This window comes from Anopheles arabiensis, chromosome 2 (assembly GCF_016920715.1).
Source record: "Anopheles arabiensis isolate DONGOLA chromosome 2, AaraD3, whole genome shotgun sequence".
Classification (NCBI taxonomy): domain Eukaryota; kingdom Metazoa; phylum Arthropoda; class Insecta; order Diptera; family Culicidae; genus Anopheles; species Anopheles arabiensis.
This window is the reverse complement of record NC_053517.1, coordinates 3323084-3346650: the sequence shown is the minus strand read 5'-3', so window position 1 is coordinate 3346650 and position 23567 is coordinate 3323084. Positions and strand designations below refer to the sequence as shown.

Below are 23567 nucleotides of genomic sequence, written 5' to 3'. Positions count from 1 at the left end.
ATCGCTAAGCTTGCGCACTTTTCATTTTGCAGATAAGCTGGACAACCCGATGCCAACGTTCCGGCCGAAGGATCTGATGGTGAGCGTTGGCGAAAGTGCCCGCTTCTACTGTGAAGCGTTCGTCGGCAACCTCTACCTGCCGGACGCGACCAACGAGATCGTGTGGAGCCAAATGTTCGACGACCATCCGCACAACGTTAGCGACAGCATGCAGGTGAACGTGACCCGGTAAGCGCCTCCTTCCCTTTCGCGTAATGAACGCGGGCAGAGATTATCCGCTTGATGATTGCAAACACGTCCGTCCGGTTGTGTGTGTATGTGCGCGATAAAGGAACTCGCGTGCGTATGCGTAGCGTAGAAAAGGCCATTTCTGGTGCATCATCATGAACGATACACGTTAGCCCATTCGCATTCTGTCCATTTTATGCAGTCTTCAACCCCCGGAACCACTCATTTAATCGTTTTCTGTCTGTTTCGCTATCACTCCACAGGGAGGAAGGACAAATCATCGGCTCGTACCTGTCGATACCGAACATCCAGGCGCACCACTATGGCCGCTACCGGTGCCAGATTGTGTCGGGCAATTCGGCCCAAAAACTCAACCTCAGCGTGCTGCTCTCGCCGGTGCAAGTGACGGCTATCACCGACACGCAGCTGTCCGTGCTGGTGTACGTCATGGCCACGTTGCTGCTCGTACTGGTCGTCCTGTTTGCCTGGATCTGCCGGACCGTGCAGCAGCGCACCAGCAGCAAGAAGGATAACCGCTGTTCGGCGCAGTTCATTGCGAATAATGAGCACGAGAATGTATAAATGGAGCTCACGAGAACGTGGCTGAGAACGACGAACGAACGATACCAACGGGCATGGAGTAGAGCGGCGAATTAATCTGTTGTGTACGTGTACGTGGTTTTTTTTGTTTTGCGCCAGGCGTGACACTGAACCAGCGCTTGGTTCGAAGAGACTGAATTTCATGTTTTGCTGTGTGTGCTTCTAACAGACCGCGACCCGAGCGCGGTCGATCAGGTCAGTCCGACGGTGTGACATTTTCCTGTGACAACATTGAAGTTACGCGCCACAACTCCCAGAATGCATCAAGTTTGACGACACACCTTTCAAAAAGGCGTTTTCTCATGTTTCGTGCTTTTGCGCCCCAGCAATTGGAAATTATGAGATTCGAGACTAACCCAATATTCGTACACACAGCATACAAAGCAAACACCGTAGTCCGTCGTTTGCAAAACAAAGCAAAAAACCGTTGCACTGTTTGTATAGTTAGTGTTAATGCCAACAGCTGTGTGTACGAGACAGGAGTCCAACACACACACAACCACTGCACTTTGCACTTTGTCTTACTGCATAAACGGTAACGGATACAGTGAGTTTGGTAAAGGAAGGAGAGAGAACGAGCGAACGAAAAGGATATAATCGAGCGACGAAGTGACAAGCTAGAAACACAACTATACCCACAAAACTGCATTTAGAAAGTATTACGAATGAGTTTTGCTAAAAGCAATCATTAGATTTAATGGAGGGATTTAATGGGGAAGGATGGTGACCATAAACTCAAACCTATTCACAAACAAAAGTACACGCGATGTGTGCTCTCTCTATTTAGAACAGCAAGTTTAGGTGAAGATAGTGGTAATTAAAGAAAAGAAGTAGAACATATAGCTAAAACTAAAGTCTAGCGAGCGAGAAACAAATGCAAAACACAGTGGTACAATATTGTTCTATATAAGAAACTGAACTTACATTTACACACAGTAAAACAAACTATTGTATACGAAGCTATAACAACACGAACGTAACATAAAAACACACACATACACATGAGCACAGTCCAAAGGAAGCCACTTGACAAGAAAAGATAGGAAAGATGAGCACTAATAGACTTACGAATGTAGCAATAATCAAAATTATGTACCACCATATTAACTCACACACTTTTTCGTTATGTGCTACTGCTGCTTCTGGTGTAAAAGATGAAGAAAACTCTCCAAACAAGTAAGCGAATTGCAACAAACACAGAACAAAGCGACAGAATACTCTCAAAATTGCAGCTCACAAGAGCAGCTGTTGTAGGCACTGCAGATTCGGAGTACGCGTAGTGCGTGTTGTGTATTATGAACGTGTTGTGTAACTGGGTGTTGTGTATGTTATGTATATGTGTGTTGTGTACATATATACTAAAAGACGTGTAGGAAGTGTAGTGGTCAGAGGACATCCTTCGAAAGGATGCGTACACGTGGGATTGTAGCGCAAAACAATGCGCAAGAGGAGCGAGATGCGAGTAGTTTACGAGGAAAGTGATTGTAATAGTAACGTAAGAAGCAAAACTCAAACGAAACGTGCACGAACGGCCAACCCCAACCATGGATTACGGTGGCACTACAAGGGGGGATGCACTGGGAGGGAGAACTGTTAGAGCTTAATTTAGCCGTTGGCGCGAGGCGTACAGTACGCAATGTCCCAGCAGCCACGTTACACGTGGCACACGTGTGGTGATCGCTTAATTTAATGACACTTATTTATTACCTCGGCAAAAACGGGGGGAAAGAGCCGATAAAGCAAACAGCAAACTGCTTAACAAATGACAGTGACTAACTATAGCTACTTATAAAAAATAGTATCAGGGACGATACGCACTACTGCATACGAGATGATAATGATGATGATGAAGGCATAAAGTAGGATGAGGATGGAGAGCAGAAGGTGAAGAATATAGAGCAACCTACACCAAGGCGCACCCAGGCTAGGCGCTCCTAATTAGTTAGTTAGTTTGGTTATTGTATTTTTTGTTCGTTTCAAAAAGAATAGAAACTCTTTTGCTATTAGAAAAATGTTCGCTCTGTACAGCATACGACGGACTTCTTTGCTTCAATGTTAATTTAAACGATCTCGGTTATGGTAAGCAGAGAAAGAAGGTTTGTTTTAGTTTGCAAATGCTTTTAACAAACCTATTTTAGACAATCTGTCGTAATTGCGCTCAATATGTGTATTTTTATTCCCATGTTCCCATTCATGCATTGGTGGAAAGTGTTAGCAGCGAGAAAGAGAAAGCGTTGCAAGTGATAACCAACAAAAACACACGAACGGAAATGCAAAACCTCCACCCCCGCGTTGAACGTTGTGTGCGTCGGTGTGAGAGCTAAATCGAATTTAATGAACCCTTTCCTACCGGTTGCGTCGAAAATGGCGCGTATCATTCTGTGAAGACTAATATATTTAAAGACAAGAATGCTATACAAATTGCGGGAAGATCAAGACTCCTCTATCTCTTCTCTCCAGAAGTCAAGCAGTGCGCGATGCAATGAAGAGTCGTCTGTGCAGGGATACGACATTTGGTCCCACGATACAAACGGCGCACGTGTGCACGTGTTTAATGCGGTATATCGTTAGGGAGTTTTTTTCATCCTGTTAACTCATACTCGTATTGCATACTTGATAAAAAAAAAAACACAACCAACAAATCCAAACTAATTAAAGATAAAATAAACTGTCTAACATAGTCGTACCCGGGCCATGTTTATACCAAAATGCGTTTCGAAGCTTAGAAAATATGAAAGAAAATACATTGTTCATTTCCAACCAGATTTTTCCGTGGTTATTTGAATACTGATAAGTAGTTCTTCTGAGAAAATCTGCTTTTCCGGCATCAATAAGCTTTTTTGACGATGACTGTGCAAACTGTCAATTCAAAATTATCATACAAGAAAGAACTCACTGCTATTTTACATGCAAATAATGCGTGTACTATTCGTAGTAAATGTACTATCATAATTAAAAAACAAATGGAATTGATTATTTGGCTCAAATTGTTCCAATTTCAGTACAATTAGCAATAATTTTGCAATTTTTCTCCAGTTTTTGGTGGGTAGGAATGGGTCATTTTCGAAACACGCACATTCGAACTAGCGCCTCTGTCGAACATGGTGACGATTTGACAGCCCGAAAACAACAACACAAAAAAATACCACCAAACATTATTAATGCAAATCGGTGCGCATATTTCTTATCGCATTAAAACGTGTTTCCTCTGTCGTTTTTCGTGAAAAATGTATAAACAATAGTGAATCAAGGGCGAGTTATAGAAAAACGGTCAACAAACCTTTTGCGCCGTACCGCCGCGCGCTGTGTGCTGCTGCCAGCTGTTCGGCTCGGACGGTTCACTGCTCAGGGGAACGGAAGAAAACGGGCAATGTAGAACACACAGCTGGAGCTTTCTCTCAACTAAAAAGAAACACAATCCTTTCTATCCTTCCTATCGTACGTGGCTGTGAAATGTTTTGCTGTTTGAAGAACTGCCTCAACGGTGTGCTGCCGGCTCAGTCCGTGCACATCACGAAAACAGCCAACCCGGTACAACTGGACTCGTCACATATGGGTAGGTGGAGGGGATGCGGGGCATTTTCTCACTCACTCTTTCATTGACCAATTCATCTGCTTCCCTTTTGCAGGCCATGAAGTGGTCATCATCAAAAACGGACTGCGAGCCTGCGGAACCGGTGGCGTACTGGCAAACGCACCGCTCGTCCAATCCAAATCGTATTTCGAGGTGAAGCTGCAGCAGTCCGGCCACTGGTCGATCGGGCTGGCCACGCAGCAAACGGACCTGAACCAATCGGTCGGCGGCAAGGACCGGGAATCGTGGTGCCTCAACTCCAACCATCTCGTACTGCACGGGGGCGACGTCATCTACCGGCTGGACGCGAGCAAAGGGAGTGCGGTACCAAACGGGGGACAAAACTCACCGGGACACACCGTCCCCGGCACCGTGCCCGTCGATCTCTCGCCCATCTCAGCGCCGCCCGCGTTCCCTTCTGCCGCTTCCCCACCCGGCGGCAGCGGGGAAAGTGGATTGCCCCAGGAAGGCGACACGATAGGCGTTGCGTACGACCACGTCGAGCTGAACTTCTACCTGAACGGCAAGAATCTGAACGTGCCGGTGCTGAACGTGCGCGGAACCGTCTATCCCTGTCTGTTCGTGGACGATGGTGCGATTCTGGACATTGTGCTGGATAACTTCGCGTACGGGCCACCGCCCGGCTTCGAGCGCATTCTGGTCGAGCAGTCGTTACTTTAACTGGTCCCATGCGAATGTTTGCGTGCGTGCGTGCGTGTGTGGGTGTACTGTTGCTTTTGTTAAGTTTTGAAACGCGCACGTTGCAATCGATTCACTAACATAATTAATCTCTTCAGTGGGAAACGGACACTCTGTGCCGGGGGTTTCCTTATCCTATCTCTTTCTCTCTCACACACAATCTATCTTACTAACTTTCTTCTATCCTGCCGTTTTTCTCTTCCGCTTTGTGTTAACACATCGTTACAAGATCGTGGCTGTGGTGGTTTAATGATTGCTTACGGAAAGTTCCGCTCCATACACTACTACGGCGTAACTTGTTACAGTAATCCAATGTCTTTCACACAAAAGTGCATAGAACGACGAGGACAACGGTCTAACTCCAATGCCCAGTATCAAGGATCGAATCAGAAGCGAAACAAAAATGCTTGATTCATTCTTCCTGCCTAATCCATCATTCCTTTTTCCCCCCTTTACTACGACACCAACAAACTGAAACCGTTTATTGGAAGTTGGTGGAAGTATCCCCTTTTTCTGTCGCCAACGTTTGCGTTCCCTTTCCTTCGAAAACCACAAAACGCTTCGAACTGATCTAGATATTTACGCTATTACGATTGTATAAATAGAACAAACTGCGAAAAATTGGAAAAGAAAATATATTATACACATGAACATATTTATTACACGATGGAATCGCGTGGCTGGTGTGTTTGTTTTTTTCGGTAAATGTGTAGCTAGAGTATTGATGTGTGTTTTGATGAAGGATTCCACTGGCACAAAACACGTAAAACGAGTTCTAGCAATCGTTGGATTGCTCCCATTTTTACATTCTTCCCCAATCTAGTCCTATTATTATCGATTCAAATGGAAGGAAGGTCCTTTCGAAACATATACCAACACCAATTTTAATAAGAATAAGCAATGCTAGTCGGACATCCAGACAACAATTACAATGTAAAGCAAAACAAACATCATAAATCAATAATTTATTCCAACCATGACGAACCATGCCAGTCAGGATTTACCCGTCCTACATGGTTTGTGCTTTTTATTGGGATTTACTCTTTAAAAACGTTTTTATCACGTTTGTATGTAGTTGCTGTCCCGTGGTACAATCGTCAACTCGATCAACTGAATAACATGCCCGTCATATGGCATCATGGGTTCAAGGCTACAATGGACCGTCGCAGGAAGTGACTATTATCCTATCCCGGCGTGGTAATGAATTAAGTCTCGAAAACCTGTATAGGCTGGCATGTCCATGTAGGACGTTACGCTAAATAGAAGAAGAAAAACACCTGTATCGAATTCACTATTATGTGACTAAGTGGAGCTGCTCCTAATCCTCTCATTGTCTTTCATCAAAATCCATCATATTCCTTTTATATAAAATACACAAACCCAATAGGCTTTCCTTCGCTGGGTATTTTGAGCAATTAGGAGCTAAATTTCATAGCTAACAGTTACATAGATACCAGTTGAGGCTTTCACAAAATGCCAACAATCATAAACGTTCCATGATAGTCTCTTAGAACACTCAAAATGAATACTTGAATCGACGTTTTACTTTAAGGACACTATAGCCGTCTTTTTTAAAGGTTCCTTTGCAGTACTTCTTCGTGAAAAGGCCAAACAATCGCATTTTCCCTCCACTCAATGGTTGCCAATTGCTAAACAATACAATCCCACCGTGGCCCACCGAAACACACCACAACATGGCGCCCCACTTTGGTCCAGGAAAGAAGGACATGAAAGCTTTCTGTGTGTGCACGGTAAATTATGCAAAGGGAGCTACCACCGGGAAACGCACGTCCGCACACCTTACCGACCCATCAGGCCGTTGCCATCAGGGGATGCCATGGGAGGAGCCACACGTGCGGCCCATTGAGCGGACGATCCCGGCGGTCGCATCATCGTGTCCTCGGTTCCGTGTTTGGCAGAGCAATCGGTGTCCTTTTGTAAGCAGCAGCACAACTCCCCTCCTCTGACCGCGTCCTGGCTGTGTGTACGCGTTGTCCTTTGTGCTTTGACCTTCCCCCGTTTGGTGTGGATCCTGGCCAACAAACAAATCGAACCCGGGCATAAAGTCAGCCACCACCAAGCCATGTCGTCCCTCGCACTAACCAGCCACCATCGACAGGCAGGAGTCATGCGCGCTGTGTGGCTCGATATGGTCGGGTCGAAACCACACCTACTTTTGCAAATGGCTCCTAGCCACCATCACTCTGATGGGTGGGGTTGTAGGGCTGAGAGCAGCTGAGCTGGGGTGGCGGTTGTGGGACGGAGATCCCGATCACAGCCAGGAGACCGAGGGATCGTCTGGTCGGAGGTCAAACCTCAAAACTCGACGGCTCGACAAGCCGTCCAACATGCGCTCGAGCATCAATTGCAACCGGAACGTCAATCGGAACGGCAAGCAAGCAATAGTGGTGTGATCTGGACGATTGAAACACTTGTCAGGACATTCCGGGTTCATCTTGTGATAGTGTATGTGAGTGTGTGCGTTGGTTTGATGTGCTTAAGTGGGTTATGACTAGTGCTTAATACAACATCACATCACCCGGACAATTCCGACGGTGTTGCAAGGATATTTTACCCACGGCGGTTTGGTTGGCATTTGTAGTAAGTTGCCTTTTCGTTTGCATGTAGCAGTAAAATGAAATGATGAACTAGGAATTCGTAGTGAATTTACTGGGTTAAATTTCTACAACACACAATATTTCTAAATTGTAAAGCAATACATCAAAATAAACTCATGCTTATAAAGAATTTCGCTTGGTTCCAACCACCATTAATAGAACAATCAGTGTTCAATTTGAATCTTCAGATTCGCATGCTCTTAACAGGCTCGGTTTCACACATAAATTTTGATCATCTTCAAGCTCTTTTTACAGTTTTTGAGAGGATTTTTTGGAAATTTTAAGCAAACATAAATCGATTTAACGAATACGATTGGTTCATACACTACTGTTAGCTCATCCTGTGATCCTTCTAAATTATTAGGCTCCTCCCAAAGTCCCAACGGCGACCAGCTGTTCCGTTTCTCGATGATTTGAGAAAATGCAAATTTTAACTTTCGCCAACCCATCCACACCTTTTGCTGAGTGTCAAAAGGTGTCATCATCCATCGACGTGTTTCAATAGCCGAATCAATGGATTTACGTTGACGTCAATTATGTTGGGACAACGCTCTGCCCATGCTATCGATAGTCAATAAATGATTAATCAGCTTTTTTTTGTTAAACCATTGTTGTTGTCGACAAACTTATCGACTCATGCCGTGCTCCGCCGGTGTAGATGTAAAAGGCTTGGGCAAGGGGATTCAAAGGATGGATTAGTTACAGTGCAGCTTCATTGTTGCAACCCTATTGTGAAGATACTCCGGGCTTAATGTACAGTGTTTATGAACCAAAGTTATTGTTGTGGTGGTGAAATTTAAATTAGAATGACAACAACGCCAGGGTCACAATACAGGGCAATCAATATTACCAATTCCGATATTACCTCAATTTAATTGAATTTAATTTTCGCTATCTGATGATGTTCTGTGTGTGCCGGTCGCATAGTACAAACGTCACGCCATACGAACTAACCAAATCCCATTCAGATTCCGCAGAATTGGCTATCCTGTTATGGTTAAAACAAACAGTCAAAGACAGTCAAATTCAAAATTAGCTTTGATGACTGGCCTCTGACTCTGTAACTAGGGTTATTGTGCCAAATGAGGAGAAGAAGAGGCTTCGGCCTGCAAGGCTGGACATAAAATGTGTCACATCCCAGCCGTTGACAGCGCTGATCTTAATACAGTGAAATCTTTCTAAGATGTAGTCTCTGCAAGATGAATTGTTTCTTTAAGGTGAATTTCGATCCCGCATTCTATGTCTCTTAAAGATGAAGATCTCTCTAAGGTGAACATTCTCTAAGATGCACATGCGATTTGGCACCCTAAAGCCGAGCCCACTTCACTAGTGGGTACAGGCAGGCCTTGACCGGCAGCGGTTGTTGTGCCACAAGAAGAAGACAAGGATGTCAGTTTTTTTCGGTGGTTTCTTGGAAACTTCATAGCAACAACTTCATTTGTTTTCCTCAACATGAATATTTATCTAAGTTGACGGTCCCTTGAAGATTCACTTGTCCTTTGAAGTCACTGTATAATACAGAGGACAATTTACCCTCTCTTTCATCTGGAATATTGTTGAGAGTAGCTGTTACATCAATGATCAATCAATGCTTGTAAGCTGATGATAGAAGAGCCACCTACTGTAAAATCCAGACGTAGTTCTTTTGGGTCGGTCACACCCTTTTACAAGTTATTAGCTTACTTGACTTACTACATCTATTGAGTCAATAAATTGTTAAAAAGTCGACCAACATGGCCTTGTAGCTCTTTTCTGTCTCAATTTGTAGATAAGAAAAAATAATTTAAATTGTTACAACGCAATTTATAGTAAAGAGTGTAGATAGCTAAAGGTTATTTTTTTAAGCATATTTCAAAAATGTTATTGCATAGTCTCTAAGATTCCACGCAGAGTTTTTTAATTTCATCAGTTTTTTTGGTTTTAAATATCATTTTTCCAACACAGATCCGATCAATCAAAATTTGAAGGAGAAATTATCCAACAAACCGTAACGATCCTGTGGCTGTAATTGATTTTTCAATTGACTTTTCCCTATTCCTTCAATATCTCCCTTTTGCGAACAAAAACTCCATTCTCCAATTTGCTAAAAACCGCAACAATCACAATATGTTTTTCATTGGAAAAAATATTAATTTTCATATCACTCCTCTCCTAATGCGTCTCACAGGAAATGCCACCGATAAAAACTATCTTATTACACACACACACACTGCCCAATTCTTCCAATACCCCTCCAGCAGGGGTGCCTGAGCCGACGAGAGACACCCCTACCACTTGACATTTCACCGGCGCGGCACTTTTCCAGGCGGACTGGGGGCAAAGTGAAAAGTCAAACCGTTTACCGCATAATTTGCTGCACGCGTCGTCGGTTGTATTGTTTTCCCTCGGAAGCGAGCTGAGCTTCGGTTGGCTCCGGTCGGTAATTATAATTGTGGCTCGTGTCTCGATTTCCGGTACACCTGTGTGCTACCCGTGTCCTGCGCAACCCAGGCTCCTCGCGCCAGTATGCAATGATGGGAAATTAATATCTTTGCCGCCAGTGGCCAGAAGGTAGCACTGTTCAATAATGCAGTGGAACCCGCCCGCACATCGTCCTTTCGGGCAACAAAAAAAGGGAAAATTTTGCTTCAAAAAACTTTATCCATGGAAAATGACTTTCTCGTCTCCGACGTGAATCCTTCTTTCGAAACTAAACTTTTTTAAACTCCTTTTCCCCATCCATCATCGTCCTAGGCAACACATTGCTTCACACACTGACGGACGAATGCCGTTTTTGCTTGCTTGATGCACACACACACACGCACACATGTGTTGCTGCTCCGAACTTCCGCAGAAGTTCCTCAGTTCTCATGAGTCACGTGCTGCCGCATGTCGATTTACACACGCTTCATTATTATTGCATTTGAAGTGATTTTCCGCCTTTCCCTCCAAAGGTTTTTTGCTTTTCCCCCTTTTTCGCCCTTTCAATTGGGCCAGATCGAACCGCTATCGACATACCTTTCTCTCGCGCGCGTCCCGGAAGTCGACGTTTCGTCAATGTATGTATCCTTATGCGTTATTATTGAAACCTGTCCAATTTACACGAGGGGTTGTTGGAGAAGGTTTATGCATTTTTGTTTTGTCACCGCTGCCAGCTACTGTTAATGACGGCATCAGGCCCAATCCCCGCCTAGGGCGTGTATGTGTTTGTTTGTTGTATCCTTTTTTCGATGAAAGGGATAATGCGGCACACGTGTGGTGGTGGTGGTTACTCGAGGGTACTTATTCAATGTTGTTCCTATTCTGGCGTGACGTTTAACAGCTGGCATTTGATTCGGTTTGGTGCGCTTTTTTGGAGCAATCTTTATCTGTGTATCTATTTTCGTACGCAAAACAATCGGGCCCCGGAGGTTAAATAGAGCACGAGCGAGTCATTAAGCGAACGCTAATGTGATGGCATTTTGTGATTCGATATCCTGTATCTACGGTTCGGTTTCTAATGACCGATGCCTATCGGGCAATTAAGGCGCGAAAGAATCGTAATCAGGAATGTACGATCGTACGGAAAATATGGCACCAAATGAACAGGTTTATAGGACATTGGAGGCTTTGGACATTGGACATTGTAGATATTATTTCAATAACAATATCACTAGACACTTATTGAGAACATGAATTCCTATTTGACACGGGTTTCATACTTCCACAGTTGCACTCTACTAAATCTTAAAACTCCAACCCAGAACATTACTTGAAGATTCCAACTTTCCATTTGAACGTCTTTACCAGATGTTGCTCTTACCTTTTTACGATCCATGTTGTACTGATAGCCATGTTTTCCATCCCTCGTTCAGGCTACTCCCGCCAGCCAGTGTGTCATCGTCATGAACGACAACATCGCCGGTGGTGGCGGAGCAGGCGGTGGCAAGGTGTCAACCGGTGGGCCCGGTGCTCTGTGCAAGGTTTGCGGCGATCGGGCCTCGGGCAAACACTACGGTGTGCCGTCCTGCGATGGTTGCCGTGGTTTCTTCAAGCGCAGCATCCGCAGGTAAGCGAGAGCTGAGAAGATGGAAGAAACAGTTTCTCAGTGTTCTCATGTACAGCAAATCATCATCGTTACAAATGTTTTCGCACTTCCGGACAGAAACCTCGAGTACGTGTGCAAAGAGGGCGGCAAGTGTGTGGTGGACGTTTCGCGACGCAACCAATGCCAGGCGTGCCGATTTGCCAAGTGTCTGCAGGCCAACATGCGCCGAGAAGGTAAGTTACACACACACAAACCCACATGTAAACACAGACACAGCGCCACGCGGATAAGAGACGAACCCCGGAAATCAAACACTTGTCGTATCGCCACTTGAACCGTATCCGTTCTCACATGCCTGGTCGCAATTAGCGCCACCATGTTCCATATCGCACCCCTGACACCAACTTTCTTACTCGCTCTCTCTCTCTCTCTCTCTCTCTCTCTCCTTTGCTCTGGTGACATCTGACCCTTCCCAATGTTTGCTGCGATTGAAAAGATGTGTTTACCACTCGACCGCACAAAACGCGTCACGTGGTAGGATTTGCTCTTCCGCTTCCTTCGAAAGGTGGTCCATGAGCGGGGTCAGCTTTTCGATCCCGGCAAGTTCACTGTCCTCACGGGCCCTGGCATGTCTGTGATTGACACTTGCGTCGAACGAACGGGCGCCCTACTTCGCCCGGATTGTGAAAATATTTGCTCCCAAAAACACTCTTCTAATTGCTAAATCAACAATCTGCCACTGATGTGGCCCTCGGGTCGCAAAATACAGTCCCGGGCGAAGAACCACGATCGATTACGGTTTTTTTTCCCTCTCACGCAAGGGACTCACGCCTCTTCTGTCCTGGACGATCTTTTCGTGCTAATGCCACTTTTAGTTTACTTCGTAGATTCTTGAAATGTTGATTTTTATGTTCATGTGTCCATTATTTTGAAAAATTTCATGCAAATGTTCTAATAAAACTTCAAACTTCAGCTCTTCCTAAATTCCTTGCTCGATTTCATACTTTGAATGTGGTTGACTTAATTTATAGCCTACATATCCTAAGTTTGTCTTTAGTTTCCGTTTATAAATCGACCGCTAAGAGCAATTAACACCACAGCTACAATGATATCGGGATCCATTCCCCTACCTGTTCTTTCCCCTAAGTGCAGTTCTTTCGAGCGACACTTTCACCCGCTGCCTACCGTATGTTGACACAGAAACACAAAACAACCGTCTCCCCTCGACGGAGTCCTTGCTCTTCCCGTGCCCGAGGACGTGACAATGCGTTCGATCCCTCTTCATACTATCACAGGCAGGAATTCAAAATTTCAACCAAACGAAAATGCTTCCATTCCCTGCATTTTTGGAGAAGGGCCGGAGGGTGAAAGCATCCAACTTACAGCTAAAGCTAGATCCGATATCCGTCGATGTTTGGCCAGTTGGTTGCTTCACATCATAAAAATTTGGTTTTGTTTTCATTCCCGATGCTCCTCCTGTGATAACAGACCAGCACTAGAGCCTCGTAATGACGGGCCATTATTGCTCCGGAATGGAGTAGGTCCGGAAGGAGGGAAGTGCCCAAAGAAAATGTTTGTTTAATTCGAGCCGTTCCAATCTGATGGCGGGAAGTTGAAGGTGTTGGAAAATTTACCATAAGTGCAGCCAAAAGATGGTACGATAAGAGGATGCGTTTTCGGTGCGTTTGAAACATCCCATTTCTTCAGAAACATGTTTAAAAGAGGTATTTGCCAGATTCCTTAGGGAGTCTTCCGTAGAAATGTTCTATGTTCGAATAGTGTACTAACCAAATCCTTCTATGATTGATAAGGATACTTCCGGCCAAGCCGAGAAGTTGATTGCAGGTCAACTTCAATCGTTCGGAACAGTTGACCATTGCTGGAGTTCCTTTTTTTCAATCTTTCTGCACCCAAAACCGTTCCCCTTTAATCGTGCATCAGTAAACTGGGGTAACACAATGGTGGACACGACCCGGTGGTGTTGTCGGGTGGTGTTTGTATGTGTGTTTCTTCGCGACATAATAATCAGCATCATGGGAACCGGACCGGCTGTCACGGTTGTAGCTTTCTCCTGCGTTGAGTGTTCCCCCAGTCCGGATAGCGTTTAACTTATACATCGAATTTCTTCTGCTCTGTTTCCCTGGTTTTCCCCCCTTTTCCCCTTCCGTCAGCCGTCCAACATGAGCGAGCACCCCGGAACTGTACTCCGCTGACTGCGACCGTAAGTGGTCTCTCCGCACATGGCGATTACTACGCAGCCCGGACGTCCTTCGCCGCCCTGCCCCAGGCCAACCTATTCTTCCCACTTCCACTGCATATCACAGCGGCAGCGGCTTCCGGACCATTTGCGCCCATCGCCGATCCGGGCCGTTTTCTCTCGCCATACGCGGCCCAGTCACTCGCAGCTGCCGCGGCCAACTCCACCAGCTTTGATCACTTTCCACCGCCAATACCACCACCACCACCACCGGCACCAGCCACGACACGGAGGACTTCTCCGACGGCTTTTCAACCCACGTCCACGGGCTTAGCGCCGGGTTCAGGACTGGTACAAGTGCCTGTGCCTCTACCAGCTTCGACGGCGGTCTCTAAAGCGAACCTGGTGAGCGAGGGAAGCCAGATGGCCACCACGATCACGGAATCCATGTTCAACAGCATCACGGGAGACTCGCTGGTTCTTCCGGCACCGCCACCAATCCACTCGATCAGTTCGATCCTAAGTCTCAGCTCGGCGAAGGAGAACGAAGTCAGCAGCACGGGTGAGGAAAGTCCTCCCCGTGGCTCGAGTGGCCAGCAGCAGCAGCAGCAGCAGCAGCAGCAACAGCAGTACCATCATTCGGTATTGTTTGGCCAACCAGGCAGTATCACCGGTTCGATGCACGCCGTCAAGAGCGAAACGGACATGCTGCTAGAGTCTGCCGCCAAGCTGCTCTTTCTGGCAGTGAAGTGGGCGAAAACCGTGCCCTCGTTCCTGCAGCTGCCAGCCAACGATCAAAAGCTGCTGCTAGAGGAGGCATGGGCCGAACTGTTCGTTATCACTGCCGCACAGTGGGGATTGCCGATCGACAATGGTAGGGCAGCTTGTCGCACTTGCGTCACTTTCAAATCTAATGCGATTGTTTTGTCCATTTTATGAATTTCATCTCTAGAATTCATTGCTCGGAATCCACAGGCCGTGAAGCTGCAGAGCGCCATCCAGCAGTTCGGCATCGCACGGGTGGACTATCGCGAGGCGGCCTGCCTGAAAGCGCTGGTGCTGTTCCGACCGGATCAACCCCGCCTATACGCTGCGCACGAGGTTTTGCTGCTTCAAGACCAAACCGTTGCACTGCTGCACGAAAAGTGTGGCGGCGTCAGGTTGGGCCACCTGCTGCTACTTCTGCCGGCCATTAAGGCGGCGGCCAATGCGAAGGTACTGCAGGAGATGCTGTTTCGCAAAACGGTCGGTGAAGTGGCGATCGAGCGTCTGCTGCTGGATCTCATGAAAACATAACGCTTGGTGCGTTAGTTTACTCTTAAATGTAGCATTTAGCGGATGTAGTGCCGGTATGGGTCGAATAGAAACTGTCGTAGAATTAGCGCCCTTTCGTGTTAGATGGAGTTGTGTTAGTGTGTTCCTTAGAAATAAAGTAAGTGACCGTGTACAGAACTTCAAAAGTGCAGTTCATGTGTATGAAAACAGGAAATAAAACCCTAATCAAATACTATCTAAATCTTACTCACTGTTTTCTGCTTTTCGTCTAGTCTCTTTGTCCGCCAGTCGTCAACTAGCCTTCTTTGTTCATGTGACCTTGGTTTCAATGTAGCAAATAGTTGGTTGCTAGCCAACATTCCCTAGCCGTATACAACTGCTGTTAGTAATAGGCCTTGACCATTTTCCATCCACATTGGCCTCGCCAAATACCCCAATCTTGCACAACAATTAATTCGGATGTAAATAGAGACCCCTGTTTTAAGTAATTGCCACCGTTGGCTACATTATAAAAGTCTGTTATATTTTCTAGATCGGTACTCGATCACTTCAATGCCTCAAAAGAAATCGGCAGCCTTCTGACGCTTGCCGCCGCTCGGAATATCCAGCAGGTCGTCTGTCAGATCCGTTGATGTAGCCTTCGAAGATCCGGTCGCTCCCACCAGAGGTGTCTTCCTTCTCACCATCGGTCTCGGAGAAGGTGTAACATGGCGTGGCTTAGCTTTACTACCAACACTACTACTACCACTACCACCACCACCACCACCACTACGCCGACCACTTCCACTTACCATTACGGGTGTTTTCAATCCACAGGAGCTGGCGGGTGATGCGAGCGGGCTAGGTGTAGCCAGAAAGCCGAGCTTGTTGGTAGCCAACCGACGGGCGGCCGGTGACATGCTGGCCAACCGATCGAACGAGCTGCGCACCAGCGGTGAAGCAATGTTGCGCCGTGCCGCTTCGATCGCCTTCGCTTTCTTCTCCCGCGACTGCTCGGCCGCCTTTTCCGCCAGCTGTAGGGCCAAATTTTCGCGCTTCGACGTTTCCATGATACGGAACGACGGTCCACCGGCCGACGGATGGAGCGGTGTGTCTCCGCCGTCCAACCGGAACGGAGTGCCTTCGATCTCACCCCACGTAAACAGCGGACTGTCCGTAACGCCGGGACAGGGGGAGGGACTCTTCACGAACCCGAAGCCCCGCACCTGTGGCGATTCGCCCAGGGACTGATCCATCACACGACCGTCCACGCCGATTTTCTCCGGCAGATGTTTGGCCTGCGTTTTGGCCGCCTCCACGATCGCCTGCCGGCTGTCTTGCTCGTTGAACGGATTGTGATGGAGGCGCGTGCTGTTGTGGTTGATTTCCTGCTTCCGCTTTGCCATTTCCAGCTGCTCCTCCTTGGTCAGCTCCACACCGTCCGGGGTGTACATGATGTAGTTTTTGTTCGTATACCGCCACATATCGAGCTGCTTGGGTCGCTCTTGCTGGTTAAACTGCTGCTCGATGCTCGGCAGGGCTAGGCACTTGCCCATCTCGATGGCGGTCGTACCTTCGGCTTGGTACAGCACGGCAAACTTTTGACGCAGCTTCCGGTCGGCCGTTTCGATGATCTCCTGGAAGCTGTCATTGTCCTCGCTGGTGTACGTCTGCAGGAAGCTGTCCAACGAGTGCTTGTCACCGAGCGTTTTGGTCGATTTGTTCGAACCAACGCTGGAGGTCGACCGGATGGATGGTGGCACTTCGCTGGCTGGTGTCGCTTCCGGCAGTGGTGTCTCGAACGTGGCGGGACTAGCTGCAACCCAAAACGAAAGATTAATATATGTAACAAACAGTGAGATACCCGCAGCGGGAACTGCGACAATTACCTAAACGGGATGAGTTTGGTCTTTTGGAACTGTACTTGGAAAAAATCTGCCTCAATTTGCAAACATCATTGCTAGCCAGCGCATCCAGATATTCGTTCTGTGCCTTCAGTTTCTGCAAGTCGGGAAAAAAGTCCCGCTGAATGATTTTGCCCATTTCCTGCAAACAGAAGAGAAAGAACAAGTTAGAGGACGTTCATCCCGGAACCATACAATCGCTCCGCACCTGTAGGTATTCCTCCTCCGTGAGGATGATTTTGTCCTTTGCTTTGGCCTTGGGCACGATGGGTGTTTTAAATACTGTGACCGCTTTACTTTGCTCCTTGATGGCTTGCAGGGCCCGTTCTCCCGGCTTCGCCATGGTGGAATATTACGGAAACTTTCGATAAATTGTAGAAATTCACAAACCAAACTCTGTTGCGCGTTGTTTTGTAAACAAATGAATCACTGGGCCCAGCGATATTTCTCGCTCTTGCGCGCAGCTACAATCATATTTGCCTGAACGAGAAAGCACATCGATTTTTGCTGCATGGGCACTTTGGCATGACTTCGCATCCAGAGTGGCCAGATTATTTTTGCAGTTTTCGGTAGGCGCATAAAAATTTTATCGGTAGTTTTCGGTAGGAGTTTAAGATTTTTCGGTAGTTTTCGGTAGACTTTGAAGTGTTGAGCGGGGGGGGGGGTTGTCGGAGATGGAAGCTAATCTGTCCCATGAAGAGCAGCACGAGAAAATAACATCTTTCATTTATTTAAAGGAGATAGTTTAGATTTGGTTCATATCGGTCACATGAAGCCTTTCTTAAATGTCGATCTGAAAATTGTACTAGGGAATTTAACCCAACAAATGATTGGGACGCTCTGGCAGCAATCGAACGCGACATCGAACATGAAAAATATATGGGATTTTACATGTTCGATGTGATAACCCACAAATCGAACATGTGAAGTCCTACACATTTTTCATGTTCGATGTCGTGTTCTATTGCTGCTAGAGCGCCGGGTTACATTATCTGTAAAATTGCATATAAAATTTTATCAGCGCGTTTGACTTCATGAAGTGCAGACACGGGCCTTAGTTGTCTCTGTTGAACTTCTGGTTCGGATTGCTAGCAAGGTGTTATAAATGACAAGGTGAAGTTGTTCAGAGCAAAATGACATTTTTCGACTTGACATAACTGTTCCGGGGGCTCCGGTATAAAAATTGTGGAGGGCTGGTGCGGGGTAATGAAATTTGTATGCAGAGAGTGACAGATGTCTTCCACAATGTCGCCCAATAGAAGCGATAAAAATCAACCTTCTAAATACATTATCCTTGGTTGCTAGTGATTTCCATATAGAGTTTTATACATTAAGTGATTTGGGAAATGGTTATATGACTTTTTGGTTAGTATTACGAAAAAATTTGTGATTTTTGGTAGGATAAATGAAAAATCGGTAGTTTTAGGGGGCTCATCTGTGAATCGGTAGGCATATCAAAAATCGGTAGGAATACAGATAAATCGGTATTTCTGGTCACTCTGATCGCATCGGTTTGACAGCACCTGTAGTTGTGCTACTGTCTGCTAATGGCGCTAGCTGTGTGTTTCTTTCAAAGTGACCGTTTATCGACGAAGTGTAAACACATGTTCATGGATCATTTTGTGTAATTGCCAGTTTCTTTCAGTTCACAGCATCGTATTCATCGCCACTCTTTTTTTTATTCTTAGCATATCTTTATTCAAATTGTCACCAAGTGAATACTTATAGTTGCTGTGCTTTCGCTACAAACTCTCTCCCTCTCTCCGTGTGCTACAAACTACACAACATGTTTCGAAACGTACGCAAACGGCGTGTGTACCGCATTTCTTACATACTATTGGTAACGAAGGCACTCAGCAGGATGGCTCCAACGAGCAGTGACATCTGGGCGACCACACTGCCGGCCGCGTTGTATTCGAAATGCCGGAAGTTGCATCCATTGCCGGCGCACACATGACAGTCGCGACTGTTCAGGCAGGACTCGTGTTCGGACAGGCAGCCGCGCTGAACGTTATTTTCCCGCACCCGCACAACGCACTGATCGTCGACCACAAAGCGCAGACAGGGCGTCGGCTCCGTTTGGATCTCTTCCCCACAGGTGCTGTTGGTGATTCCTTCGCACTGGTGGCAGTGCAGACGTCCGTGCGGGAACAGATTTCCGTTGCAGGCAGTGCCGTTGTCATTCGAGCAGAGTTGGCAGTTGTTCAGGAGCGCACAGTTATCACGCTCGGCCGGGGCCAGAGTGGTTGCACATCCACGCTCCACTTCTTGACCTGTGTTTGTCGTTGCGGGAGATGAGAGAGAGATTGATGAGAATCATTGGAGGTTTTATTACAACTTCCTCCAACAATCGCTTCCACTACTTACCCACAATACGCGTGTAGCAGGTGACGGCAGTCACGTCCGGCGAGGGAGGACATTCCGAAAGCAGGACGTTCTGGTCCGGAACCAGACAGTTGGTACTGTTGAAGGTGGTGCATGTGAAACACCAGACTACAGGCGACGAGCACGGTCAAAGGTACAACACGGAACAACGAACGGAAAGATGGGAAGAAAAAGCTGTGCGTTAGTATGCGTTTGCATTCCGTAACCTGACGACGATGGGATCAAGATAAGATAAACGCCTGCTAGCGAAAGTTAAGCACATCGAGCACATTGAGTAACAATATCTGAATGTAAGTGCCGAAAACTGGATAACCAGGTAGGATTTCAATTTTACGTAACAGATTAACGGTAAACTGTGCTTATTCTCTTGCTCGCATTTAAGAATTATTGCTTTTAAAAACGTCCCGTTTAGTCACTTGTAGCCAGCACAATCTTTCTTCAGCATTTACAACGCAAACAGACAGCGAAACGCTATTTGCTTTCCGGTCACACCCAGAACGTGTCAACACATTTTCCGCCCCAAGCTAACCCCATTTTCAAGCAACCCACTTACATGCGGACGCATTTCCGGCACTGATAGCCAGCACTAATGCCACAGCTGCGATGTATTTGAACATTTTGCAAGCTTCCTTTTATGTTGCACTTTCAACTTTCAGAAACAAGCACACGAAACCACGGCCACTCTTGAAGCACTCCTCTGCGGTGGGCTACCGGTGATGAACTGAAATTCAGACCATTCGTTATCCGGTCCGGGCCCCAGCCGGCTTGCGTTCCGATGTACTGGGGAGAGATAAGATTAGATACCACTACACGGAAACAGTTTCAATACAACTTCAACCCGGTAGCCCTATCGACCGTTTGCATCAAACATGCGAGCCCCGGGACGGCTAATGGCACACGGCTGGTGACAAATTCACAGCGACTTTCTTCGGAATTCTGAGAGCTTTCTTTCGTTTTTCGGTTGTCGCTGTTTGGAAGTTAACGGTTTTTTTTGGGTCTGGAAGGTACACACGTTGCACTGTTGAAAGATCGCGTGCAAATAAGCAGCGCCGGATGTTTGCGCTTGCGACGGGTATGGTTCGATAGCCGGAGAGTTACTGGAGAGTTACTTCAAATGTGTTATCAAATAAGCGGCATTAAGCGGCCAAACATGACAGAACTAGGAATTTTAAATATTTTCCAAATAGAATCCATGCTCAGGAATTTCAAACTAGAGTTCTTTGCACATGTAATGCCACATAAGTCAATGTTACTGTAATGACTAAGCCTAATAGATTACGTACACGTACTAACACATGGTCAGTGCCTTTCCAACACTTACTAATAGTTTAAATATAACGTATTCCAACACATTCTTCTTATCACACACGTTTATTTTAATAGCTCTAGAAGCAGTAACTAGTTTAAACGCGATACTTAACATTCGGAACAATGTCGTCTAATGTACTAAGCACTGCAGCTAGCGCTAATTTCCAACTCATACACACATGCCCTGTCGGCATCGCTCCTACACCCACACAAGACCTTCAACAGACTAGGGGAAAGGCGTTAGTTTTCCCGCGATTCCTACAGTATCTTCTACCAAACGAGAGGAAAAAAAACCCCTCAACACTCACACACAGCATCAGCAGCAGTAACACCAGAAGCTAAACCTTCATTGGCTGCTCGTACATCATCTCCGGGCGGGCATCTGTCTCTGCGTCATCTGGGTTGGGTAGCGTGAGCGAGCCAGCAAGCCTGGATGCGGCGAGTTTTCACGCACGCCAGCAGCGAAGGCCAGCAGCCAGCCCGGGAGGTTTGTCACAACGGAACTCCGCCTTCTCGAATCACGGGCAGCGGCAGCTCCGTGGATCGCGTCTCGTCTCGGGATCCGATCAGATCGACGCGAAACGATCGTGCCGCGGTGTACATGAGCATGATAAAAATAATCTTCGCGATCGACTGTGTTGGCAATTTGTGTCGACACAGGGGGAAGGTGGGGGGAGGGGGAGAGGAGGTTGTAAGGTGTAAAGAATGTCGTTTAAGTGGGGAGAGGTTTTTGCCGAGATGATTACATTATTGGTCATTGCGGGATTGCGCGAAGGATTACGAAAGATGTGGTCAAATCAGGACAAAAGATGGATGACGAAATTGAAGAGGATTAAGGTGTAGTCAACCGCATTTACTATCAAGAATTCATGAATGTGTAGACCACAATCACTGCTACATTGGTAGTAATAGATAACCAAATTCCAGATGTGAAGTCTGTCCCGTTCGATCTCTCGAGAAGCTGCCTGTAAATCTGAACTTCAAGCTACAATTCGACAGAAACACATACGCTCACAAAACGAGGAATCGATAAATAAATACCCAAATGTACGACTTGCTTCGGGAACACCGGCACACCGTGAACTGGCCAAACACTTCACAAATCAAACGCCTAACTTACCTTCTCCGGCGGACTACTCCCTCGCGTTGTTTATCGTCCAAGGCCCTCCCTTCCTCAACCTGCAGGCACTGCGACACATTCACCCTTCCAAGATGCAAGCCTCTCTCCCGTCTCCTCCGAACACCTCCAACACTGAGATCGAGTTTTGGGACCGTTTTGGGTTCCTTTGGCGTCTTTCGACATCACCCAATAACAAAAAAACAAATGCGCCACTACCACTGCACACTCTACTCCAATCGGAAAGGGTATCGGGAGAGAGTGCCGTCGCACCAACGCACGGCCACCGTTCCGGTCGAATCCGATCGCGGAGGGTTGGCAGCACAAACGGCTTTTGCCGGCTACGTCACAGGAACCGTCGACCGTCGACCGCGAGCTGACGAAAGATGGCGTTGGTTCACACTTTTCATTTTCACGCCGGAACGCTCGGCTCGGCACCGGTACGGTACGATGCGGTCCCCGGAGCTCGCCTGGTTCCGTCTGGTATTTTCGTCCCAGTCAACGCGCAATGTACGCAATCGCCCGTGTACGATGGAGGACAGACAGAAGGGTTTTGGGGATAGAACGGAGCGGGTGAAACATAACCACGGCGGAGTGACTCTAGGTACTACCACCGTTGTGGTTCTAATTGCATCGAGCAATAGCAGTAAACGGAGAGGATCTTACCCGACTGCAAGCGGCTGACTCGATCGCGCACCGTTCATTTGCTTCCATTCGTCAATGATTTGTACTTGCTTCAAGTGGCAAAACTATGTCCATGACCTTTAAAACAACACACACGATGTGTGACTCTACACGCAATTGTGAGAAAAGTGAATTTTCGTTCACTCCTAAATGAATGAGTTAGGTGGTAGATGGTGCTTCTGTTTTTGTTTTGAGCAAAACTCTCTCAATCGAACAGTCAAGTCAGTAGCGAAGAAGGTTTCTGATTAGAAACTCTTTTTTATATGAACCTAGCATGTGTTTGACAAAGAAGGAATTTCATTTTTCCGGAGCAAATGCATGCAGCAGTATTGGATTGGACATATTTATCTACAAAGTTGGGGCTTAGCGATGAGTTGGAGAAGAGATATGAAGGACAGTTGCAAAACAGTATTTTGCTCAAACAAAAGATAAGGAGGAAGCGAAAAGAGGACAACTTGGACTTGATTCGACGACCTATACATGTGTTAAACTGAGAACTGAGAGCCACAGCTTTTTAGATCCTTTTGCAGACCTTATTACATACTAAACGAAATGATGTCCAGATCCTGAAAAGTTTTCTTATTACTCTTGGGCATCATATTTTACTAGAATTGCGTTCTTGATCATGGAATTTGAACACAATTGATTCACTGATTCGATTCATTGGACAGAATTGATCTCGTGTCTTTAGAGATTAATGGTCATCAATCTGATTTTCTCCTTGCCGGAGTCCATCCCCTGAGCAACTTCTAACAATGATCAAATTGACTGACTAACGTACTATTAAATCTATAAAAAAATGCGTGTATGCTGAGTAGGGAAAGGAGGAATATTTGGAATTTCTACCAGAGGAAAACGAGCCAGCTGGACGCTGGACGATTAATCAATGGCGCTCAATCGCTCTCGTATCTGTTCCCTTAAAAACCATTTAAACACCAACATAGAAGATAATGCCTGCAAACCTGCCTTCGTATCGCTTCCAACACATTCGAA

General features: G+C 46.5%; 5 protein-coding genes across 5 annotated transcripts in view; 3 read left to right on the top strand and 2 right to left on the bottom strand.

Annotated features, from left to right (window-relative positions):
• The window catches only part of LOC120894149 (fibroblast growth factor receptor-like), a 28398-nt gene extending 27093 nt beyond the window's left edge, over positions 1–1305 (top strand). Inside the window, exons 4-5 of the mRNA XM_040296563.1 lie at positions 33–228; positions 492–1305. Coding sequence (XP_040152497.1) covers positions 33–228; positions 492–810 — 515 coding nt within the window. The 3' untranslated portion in view covers positions 811–1305. The remainder of the gene's footprint in view (positions 1–32; positions 229–491) is intronic.
• Positions 1306–3956: 2651 nt separating this feature from the next.
• LOC120896368 (SPRY domain-containing protein 7) lies at positions 3957–5773 on the top strand. Its single transcript, XM_040300421.1, has 2 exons — positions 3957–4384; positions 4458–5773. Exons 1-2 carry the CDS (start codon positions 4282–4284, stop codon positions 5081–5083), a joined length of 729 nt encoding a protein of 242 aa, XP_040156355.1. The 5' UTR covers positions 3957–4281; the 3' UTR covers positions 5084–5773.
• A 1671-nt stretch (positions 5774–7444) lies between these two features.
• LOC120897669 (nuclear receptor subfamily 2 group E member 1-like) lies at positions 7445–15402 on the top strand. Its single transcript, XM_040302691.1, has 5 exons — positions 7445–7702; positions 11553–11746; positions 11843–11958; positions 13897–14796; positions 14875–15402. Exons 2-5 carry the CDS (start codon positions 11583–11585, stop codon positions 15216–15218), a joined length of 1524 nt encoding a protein of 507 aa, XP_040158625.1. The 5' UTR covers positions 7445–7702; positions 11553–11582; the 3' UTR covers positions 15219–15402.
• Positions 15403–15699: 297 nt separating this feature from the next.
• LOC120896777 (splicing factor ESS-2 homolog) lies at positions 15700–17540 on the bottom strand. Its single transcript, XM_040301201.1, has 3 exons — positions 17289–17540; positions 17066–17222; positions 15700–16992 (listed from the first exon to the last, which is right to left on the bottom strand). Exons 1-3 carry the CDS (start codon positions 17421–17423, stop codon positions 15755–15757), a joined length of 1530 nt encoding a protein of 509 aa, XP_040157135.1. The 5' UTR covers positions 17424–17540; the 3' UTR covers positions 15700–15754.
• A 1212-nt stretch (positions 17541–18752) lies between these two features.
• On the bottom strand, positions 18753–20644 carry LOC120897185. Its single transcript, XM_040301857.1, has 3 exons — positions 20019–20644; positions 19448–19573; positions 18753–19353 (listed from the first exon to the last, which is right to left on the bottom strand). The coding sequence occupies exons 1-3, from the start codon at positions 20080–20082 to the stop codon at positions 18908–18910; spliced, it is 636 nt and encodes a 211-aa protein (XP_040157791.1). The 5' UTR covers positions 20083–20644; the 3' UTR covers positions 18753–18907.
• Positions 20645–23567: the final 2923 nt, after the last annotated feature.